This window comes from Protomyctophum parallelum, assembly GCF_964188405.1.
Source record: "Protomyctophum parallelum genome assembly, chromosome: 22".
NCBI lineage: Eukaryota > Metazoa > Chordata > Actinopteri > Myctophiformes > Myctophidae > Protomyctophum > Protomyctophum parallelum.
Window position 1 is genome coordinate 34123474 of NC_139714.1, and position 10000 is coordinate 34133473.

The 10000-nt window shown below is 41.8% G+C and overlaps 1 protein-coding gene across 3 annotated transcripts in view; it reads right to left on the reverse strand.

Annotated features, from left to right (window-relative positions):
- Positions 1–10000, reverse strand: part of shank3b (SH3 and multiple ankyrin repeat domains 3b) — a 56523-nt gene that overhangs the window by 12261 nt on the left and 34262 nt on the right. For all 3 annotated transcript variants that reach the window (XM_083757841.1, XM_083757842.1, XM_083757843.1), the window contains exons 16-21: positions 7070–7145; positions 6735–6817; positions 5467–5591; positions 3026–3158; positions 2484–2573; positions 206–336 (exon numbers count right to left, since the gene is read on the reverse strand). In XM_083757841.1, coding sequence (XP_083613967.1) covers positions 206–336; positions 2484–2573; positions 3026–3158; positions 5467–5591; positions 6735–6817; positions 7070–7145 — 638 coding nt within the window. The remainder of the gene's footprint in view (positions 1–205; positions 337–2483; positions 2574–3025; positions 3159–5466; positions 5592–6734; positions 6818–7069; positions 7146–10000) is intronic.

The window sequence follows — 10000 nt, forward strand, 5'->3', positions numbered from 1 at the left end:
CCTGCACCACTCAGTTCACACAGGTGTGATTTTTCAGAAACGCTTAAGATTTAGAACAGTGATTCTCAAAAAATAGCAGACCTTTTTGAAAAAAAAAATGCACATTTTGGGGGGTCTCATTAGCATGAAAACATTTGAGGACCACTGATTTGTAATGGAATGAAGGATTATCCGCTGCTGGGTTCTGATTGGGTTTGTAGCTCACATTGATCTCGGCCTGAGTGATGCGTCGGCTGGTCGGTCGCTGTTTGACCGTCGCCGTTTTAAAATCAGGCTCTGTGTGGCGGGGTCTCAGAACCACTTCCTGTGTTCCGGCCAGCATCTCATCCAGTTTCTCTGGTGGGGAAAAGAAAACGAATTAATAAATTATATATATTGATTTTATACAAACTCTTCACTAGACACTAGTCTTGTGAAGCAGAAATGTCCAAATATATTTTTCCAGAATATATTAAAAAAGAATCCAGAATATATATAGCCAATGGAAGTCACATGGTTTGACACTTGTGTTTGGTCAAACCAAACTATCTTCCAGTGAATAGCATTAACTTCCGGTTGCTTTTCGGGACCGTTAAGTTCCAAAATGGTGGATTTGAATTCACTGAAAAAGTGGCTTCAAAACGGCTCTGCAGAAACCAATAGGCAAGTGGAAAAAGTACTAAAATGTTTTACTTCAGTAAAAGTATGAAAGTATCGGCATTAAAATGTAGGCTATAAAGTATTAAAAGTAAAAGTACTGATATTGCAGAGTGAAACCATTTCACAAGTTCAAAATATGTAGAAAATCTTTTGAAAATAGCAGATCTACAAGCTCACAATGGGTCGCATCGCGACACATTGTGAGCTTGTAGATCTGCTTGTAGAATTTTGCCTCTGAGATATAGTGGACTAGAAGTAAAAGTACTGGAAATTGGGAAATACTCAAGTAAAGCACAAATGACTCAAAATTGTACTTAAGTAGGCCTACAGTACTTGGGTAATCTAAATCAAACGAACCCATAGCTGTGTTCACCACAGTACTATGAACTACTACAGACAACACTGTTGTTTCATCAACACCATCAATAAGACACATCACAAAACAACATCAACCACGACATCAATAACAATGTCAACAACATCAACATCAACAACAACCCATGTCATCATCAACAATGTCGACAGCAAAAAAGCAACACCAACAATTCTGACGTCAACAACGCTAACGCCAACATAAAAAAACGTTAAGGCCTGACTCACACCTTCACAACAGATTGATGTATAGCTGATGCATGAGACTTGTTTACTGATGCAAGCTCGCAATGCATTTCCAATGGGAGTCACATGGTTTGACACAACATTTTTGTTGTATGAGGGGGAGGGGGGGCAGTCGAAACACAGCCGAAAGCCGTACAACAAAAATGTTGTGTCAAACCATGTGACTTCCATTGGAAATGCATTGGGGCGGCCATGACACTTACCCTTTGTTTACATCTAGCATGCATCAATGTTGTATGCTAGATCGAAAGGTGTGAGTGAAGCCAAAGTCAACATCAACTACGTCAATAACAATGTCAACATAAACATCGACACCACAGCCAAGGACAGACCAGACACTCACCAAATCTTCTTCTTCTGGCTGCTCCGACAAAATGATTTACCGTTAATGTCACTTTGTGTACAATCATAACAATCGAAGGTTTCATGACATACATTTCCGTGTATTAAAATTTTCCGTCATTCAATTAGGTTTTATGACCTCAATAACACCCAAGCAACCTGAACTTTGAACATTGAGTGGATTTTCTGTGGTCTGGGGTTTTCTCTGTGTGTTCTGAAGCCTTTTGAGCTGCAATGAAAACAGGCCCTCAACAGTGACATCTGCTGGCAAATCCTTATGTCATATATGGGATTTGTGGACTGTTAATCAGAGCACTTGTTTGAGCCTAACTATTCAGACCACAGAAAATCTACTAAGTGTTCAAAGTTCAGGTTTTTGGGGTGCAATTGAGCTCAGAAAACCTAAAAAAAAATAAGATTTTTTTAAAATACAAAAAACAGACCTTTAAGTTCAATACTTTGACAGATGGTTCAGCATAAATTCCTGTTAATAGGTGAATAGTTGTGGGTTCGAATCCACAGTGGTGCATCCGACTATGTCGGGCGTCTATGCAAAGTTTTGAAAACACAATTGGCCCGTGTTCGGGGAGGGAGGCCAGGGGTGGGTGGGATGTACTTCTCGGGCTGGGGGAGTGTTGGGCGGGAGGAGTAGGACGAAGGCCCTATACTGTACGTCCTCCCGGTGGGGGTTCCTCACTGGCAGGTGAGTCAGTAGGACTGTGGCATAACGACTTAATTGCCGATAAAAAGGGGGTAACAAATAATTGGCTACTCTAAATAATAATAAAAAAATAAAAAAATATGTTGATCATTTATTTAATTCCAAACAGCACAGTGTATATGTGTGTGTGTGTGTACACGCATGTGCGTGCACGTGTGTTTACCTATCTCCTCCAGGTCGGCGGTCATGGATTTGGAGCGCAGCGTCAACGATGTGCTCGGTGCTCTCTTTGGAGGGGGCGGGGCTACAACAACTTTAACCAATCACATCACACAGCACGGATAGAGGAAACAAAAAATGCTGTAGGCGACAATGCAAGTTATACAACCGAGTCGGTCGCATAACAGCTCAACCACTACAATGTATCTGGAGCAGACTTAATTATTATTATTACCCTTATTATTATTATTATTATAAACTGTAGAATAAGGCTCAACTGTCTCCGCACCAATAGCTCTTAGTTCTACATGTATCCATGTTTTTCCTTATCATTAGCCTAAATCTGCCCGTCTGTTCTCAAGTTATCTCGCCAACAAACAAACAAACAGTTAAACAAACACAAATACAGGTACCAACGTTCTTAAAATGAGATATACAGTAAGTGCAGGTTTGAAGATTTACATACCAGACACATGTGGCAAACGCAAACGCACACGCACACACACACACACACACACACACACACACACACACACACACACACACCTTTCTTCCTCAGCAGGTTGGAATCCGGCTTTCGGGAAACTGAGACAACTTTCATTAGCAGACGACTTCCTCCCTGGCGAATCAACGTCACCACCTGCCTGTGACCCACCTTTACCACATCACACCCATTCACCTGACGCACACACACACACACACACACACACACACACACACACACACACACACACACACACACACACACACACACACACACACACACACACACACACACACACACACACACACACACACACACACACACACACACACACACACACACACACACACACACACACACAGAGATATCATTCATATTCTGTTACTGTTGACAATGTAAAAGGCGGGTTATTATTTTCCATTTCAGATCTTCAATGATCCCCTGATTACAAAACAACGTACAACTGTACACACAATGTTTAATGGCTGAAGCACATGCAATGCAAAGAGTCTACTGTACTATAACTGGCACAGCAATAGTAGTAGTATAATTATCCTGAATTTGATCCGCTTCAGTGGACCTCCAGTGAAGCAAAGTGCATATACTGTACACTACAGTAACACTCCCACTGCAGTAAAAGGGCCCATAGGAGGAACTTTGAGATCCTTGTTTTCCTCGAAAAGTTAGGTCTATTAGAAAAGTCAGAATCTCCAGGAGGTATGCAGTGTTTTTTAATAGATAGCCTGCTGAAAAGTGCTCATTAAAAACACTGCATAATCTTCCTCTGATCTGAAATTTGTAGGGAGCATTTCCAACAACCGCATTGGTCAGGGATTAACCCATTTTGGGCGGGAACCCCCCCATTGTGTTATACTTTAACTATTGAAAAATAGTGAAAATGTGTCGCGAATCTTTGAATATGTATTCTTACAGAGCAAACGTTCTTAACTCAAATCTTTGCGTCTGGGGGGTCCTTGGAACAACATATTTTTGGATGGGGGTCGGCAGCCAATTACATATAATTCATAGAAATGTAAGTTTTTCTGAAAACTGTCAGGATTTAGAAGACATTTGTAGACTCAAACTTTGGTCTAAATGGGATGAGATACTGTTTTCCAAAAGCTTGTTTACACTCCCTTTTTTAACCACTTGAACACTAGCATCCCTACTGTATGTTGCCCCAATATTTGGCAGAAGAAAATGACAAAGACAAAAAGAACAGGAGTAAAGTCTGGCTTTCCTCAGATATCTCTGAGATACTATAGGGACACCGTGTGCAATACAAGCACATGCTTCAGGGTTATAGCCTCTGACTATACAACAGCTAATTAGCTGTTGGAAGTCCCTTGCTCAGAGATATCTGAGGGAAACCAGCGTTCATTCTTTATCCTGTTTCTTAAAAGGAGTGTGCTCATCTGCTTCAGTTCACATGAACCCCTGGCACATGATATTGTGTGTGTGTGTGTGTGTGTGTGTGTGGGGGGGATTTGCGTTGAGCATTGCAGTGTCCATCAATAATGGTCCGGTCAGTAATATACAGTATTTGTTGTAAATCTACTTGGACCATTCACAGACTCCCCTGCTGCTGTACTGTGGTCGTACGGGTATAGAGCTGTCCCGTTTTACGTCCTATTTGGAGCTTAATGTAATTTGCAGAATATTACTGTATCTAGGGATGCTTACCATGCTTACAGAATATTACTGTATCTATTACTGTATCTACGGATGGAAGAAGAGCAGTGGAATTTCCAATTCCCTGCTCCTCCACTCTCCCTTCGGTGTGGAGAAGTATAAGAAGAGTCTGAGGGTGCTTTTTCTTTTCCTGCCATACTGTAGAAGCTTTTCGCCTTTGGGCTCTTTGGGGGCTCGTTATAAATTAGGAGTGTGTTGGAGAGTGTCTTGGGATGAGAGACTATGCGGCATAGGTGTTATTTCTGCTGTTAGATGGCTCAGTAAACTTTGTCTAATGCATTAACCCTGAGTTTTCCAAGACAAACCTCAATCCAACAATTTAAAGTTAATGTTCCAATTTGAATGCTTGTTCCATAAAATGATGAATGAGTTTTCTTTTCGCTGTTATACAAGGTTGAGGCTTTTGCTGTCCAGCATCTCTGATGCAAATGTTGCATCGCAATGCGCTGTGAGCTCTATAGGTTTCAGTTTTGTTTAGATTGTATTGGTTTGCACAACGAGCTACAGTATAAGCTATACCGTGTACAGTATATGTGCAATATACACTATCTTTCACAAGAAACAGAGAAAAAAGTTGTTGAAGGTGAGTCTTATAAGAGCACCTCACCATTTCATTTCGTTGCATCACAGTTAGATACACCCACCAAAAAATACAACATTAGATAATAAAGAGGAAATAAAAGAAGGAAAGTAGATACAAATAGTAACATAACAAATATTAAAGATTGGGGCACTAGGTTTAACTAAACATTAAAAGGCTGTCGCTGTCGTCCGAGTCATGGCCTGGACAGGCGATTTGGTGAATGATTACCTCTATGAGGAAGTCTCCAGTCCGTAGCCCCGCCCTCCAAGCCACGCCCCCCTGGTCAACAGACTCCAGGTACTGCAGTGCAGGGAACGCAGGCGTCGGAGCAAACTCCTCAATGGGTGTCTCAGCTTCAAGACATCATCATTAATCAATTTATTATTCATTGTTTTTGTGATGACTCAACTATTGCCGCAAGTGCGCGGACATTTAGAAGCAGTCGCTGCTGAAGGAGCGATGAAGAGGTGAAACGCGTCTATGAAATGTCAGATTTCCACGCCAAAGCATGTCATTTACTTGAATTGGCATTTTATACTAGAAAGCTAATTTAAACGCATTCACCTGTTTGTTATCTATAGGGACTGAAACAAAACCACGTGGAAATATAGTTAACTAGAATAAAAACAAATTATAATAAACATGGGTAATACTTTATATTAAAATGTTGGCACTATAATGTGTTAACCAATTTGTAAAGTGCTGGTCACAATACATTATAAACTCAGTGTCACATATACTGTACATCCAGGTAACTACCAAGGAAGCTTTGAGAAGGAAGAGAAGTGGTCACGTGACTGGGCTGCACCATGGGAGCCAAACTTCCCGGAAGTTTGGCAGAATGCACATGAAGTCAATGAGAGCTCAGTGACCAGCTCATGAACAAACATTATTTCTGAATGACTGAGACCTTTTGTAAAGTAATCACTTCTGGAAAATAACAGAAGACATGTAACACATTGTTGTCTGCTGTATTGCTATTCGATGTGTACACTGTGTAATTTGTATAGAGGTATGGTATCTAAAGAGCACAAAGTACCTTTCTGAAGTATCGCAAGACTTCCCACCGTTCCCTGTCTGGCAGCCAAATCTCGCGATACTTCGGAGCCAGAAACGATACCTGCTGCTGTTTAGATCCTCAGATAAAATTATATACTGTGCACTCTGTGCACATCGAAAAGTAAGTGATTAGAAAACAACCTGGTCCAGCCGGCTCCATTCACTGCCATGTATTCATTGCACTTCCGGTGTGAGTTTGGCTCCCATGAAAGTGTCCATGAAAGTGTCATGGCGCAGCTCAGTCATGTGACCACTTCTGTTCCTTCTCAGAGCTTCCTTGGGTAACTACCCACACATGGGCAAATGACATCATCAACTTGCGACGGGACTGGTCCCTATTGAGTAAAAGGTTAATATAACTGTCTAAAATGAATACAATATTTAAGGTATATTAGCCAGGGATCCTTTTAAGTAAAGTGTTACCAAATCATCTTTACCTTTTGCTCCTCTCAGGACAAAACCAAATCCTTCACTTTCTCTCTTCTGTAGAACAGCTGTCTTCTCCTCAATTACATAGTCACTAATGTACATTTAAACACACACACACACACACACACACACACACACACACACACACACACACACACACACACACACACACACACACACACACACACACACACACACACACACACACACACACACACACACACACACACAGTATACATCGTCATTAAATGGATTCCAGTTAATCTACACACACGCACGCACGCACACACACACACACACACACACACACACACACACACAGACGTACCACACACAGACGTACCTGTATGATGTGTAGTTATCATATGAGCCTACAGTGTAATGTCTAAACAGCCTTTTAGTTCGATCTTCTCTGGTTTCTGGAACACAAATAAGGAATGAATCACTGCATGCAATCACTTACTGTAGATGATATTTATATAGTCTCTGCTATATTGTTTTTTTTAATAAAGAGGTTCAGGCCGCTATGCGCCCTCGCATCTAGCGTTCCGGCCGCTACGTGTCCCTCACACCTACGTCGCACCACCCGATCTGTTACAGAGGCAGGGGCTGAAATTCCGTGAGAGGGCACTTTTGGAAGAAAGTTGCTGATCTACAAGCTCTCAACACTTCGCACTGTGACGCGTTGAGAGCTTGTAGATCGGCTATTTTCCGGGAGCGACCCCTCACTCGTTGGCTACTGGAGATGCAGCGATGACATGGATTTCTAAACAAATTTCTTTCAACGCAAAATGCTGCGTTCAAGTTCAGAGTTCAGAAAAAAGCAATTCTCGGGTATGACATGGAAAGGAGAGGAAATAGTAAATGCTGCATTCGTGGTCTGGAGAGGGCAGCTTTTTTTACAGACGGGTAAAAGGGCAGGGGCTGAAGCCCCTTTGATGTCTATGTGTGCACGTGCCTGGATCCGACCAATATGTCTGAGTCTTGGTGTTGGGGGTCTAAATTTGTCAGTACCCGTTGTACCTTATTGTTGTACATCATCTGTGTTCCTTTTATTGTCACCATATGAGACAAGTGTTGGACCCAAGTGCAGAACCACACACACAGATCAGGTTCAATGAGGATTTATTATCAAACTCTCGATACAAGCTAGCAATAAAGCAGGACATACAAGGGCAGGACACACCTTGACAACAACTATAAACTGACAAGGGCCCAGGTATAGGGAACACTGAACACAGGGAGGTTTAAATCATAGACTGTAAAAAATATGGACAAAGCGTTCCCCGGGTCTAACATGAACGTAAAATGAAGCCTGTCAGTCCTTGAATTGTAAGTCGCCATCTTTCTAGATCCGTTTGGGCCCAGCTGGCCCATTGGCTGGCCCAGACAACGAGGCGGGACTTCCCCCCTTCTTCTTAGTTGGTTTTTATTTTGACTCGAGTGGGAGGGGAATCCCGATCATAGACTGTAACGGTAGCCACGCCCCTCAGAACATACGCAACTTTATGGTCATTTCGTTAATAAATGGGACCATAATTTTCCAAAAAGAATATTATGACATTAGAAATTAGACTTTAAACTAGTGACTGGAAGCAGAAAGTATTCATGACCAAGTTTATTAAGGTAATACAGTCTAGGTGAAGTTGGGCCCAAATACATGGACTTCTATGGGGCTATGGTTTTTTTGGGCCCAATGACAGCGCCACAACAGGCCATTATATGAACTTTCAGGAAATCCCGATTTCCTTAGTGGCTTTACAAAATATCTGTCTGACTGCCCCGCTGGTTTAAATACACAAAGACTAACTGGACACAGGTGACCCGGAACTGCAATCAACACATGATTGGCTGAGGCTGAACAGGACACAGGTGAACTACAATTACAGACTGGTGAAACAAGACAGGCAGCAACAATATGAATGCCACAGACGAAAAACAGTCTAAGTCCACACTATTGATCCATAATGTATAAATGATACATAAAGGGTTCAGGACAACGAGGCCTTTTCGTGGAGGGGTCAGAATGAAATTTGGACTTTGACTGTTTTTCGTCTGTGGTACTAGCAGGCAGGAAACACTAGGAACAGTATACTACACATGTACAAGGCTGTTGTGATTTGTCCATGTACATCTAATGAAGTCGATAGATCCTGACACATATATGGAGATTCCTGATGTCATTAGTAATAATAGTCTATGCCCATACGCCCTGCGCAGAGCCATTGACCTAGCCTGGTTAATAAACCAGACCGAATCAGCCGTTGGCAAAAATAAATTGCCTGCCGGCGGATTACGGTCTGGAGAGGCTCAATTGTACGCCCATTTCCTACACCAGAGAAATGGGGCGGCCAATCGGGACACGGTATGCAATATGGGCGGGCTTTGGTACAGTGACTTTCAATGCTTGAGACCTTTGACTGACAGTCGCTCTGACCAATTGTGTCAAAGAGAAAATGTTTCAACCCGCCCCCCTGGAAATGAAATCCAAGCTGAGCCTCCCCAGACTAATATCCCGCGGTCCGTGCGATATTAGTCTGGTTTATTAACCAGGCTACCATTGACCCTGTATATTTGGTATGCCCATATACAGTGTATGGGCATATTGGTGGGATTGGCGGTTCTGGATAACTGTATCTCCATAATATGCTCATATAAATATAATATTGGGTTTGTTTATGGTTATGTCTGAGTCAGAGTGACGTGGCCGTGGTCCGCCAGACAATATTTAATCTCATTGTTGTCGGGAGGAAACCACCTAACTCCATTTTTGAGGTGTGTCTGTGAGTTGTTTCGAAAGTATTGAACCAATGAAAAGTAGTAAAATGCCCTTGTAACAAAACCCCTTAATTCCATTGGATTGGACCCTCAAACTGTCTGCTAAAACAGATAACTCCACCACCTCTCAAGTAATTGACAATATATAAAGTCACAACAGCAACTTTGATGAGGCAGTATTGTTTTGTTTTAAAAAATATAAGGTTTTCTTCATTTCCTGAACATTGAACATTTTGGAGATAAGTGGTTTGTTTGCCACAGCAGAGATATAGTGCATGGGAAGTGATAATACTATATTATACATCAATCTAGCCTATACAGATATAGATATTTTAGCTTGCTGATTGTTTCAAATCAGTAATACACTGTCTGGATGTCATCTTGAATAAGATGAAAAATGGAGTAATTCTCTAATAAAAATCTGCTGTGTTTGGAGGAACAGGCAGCAATAGGAATCAAGATTCTTCAGGCCGCGCAGCACGTTTTCGTTCAAAGG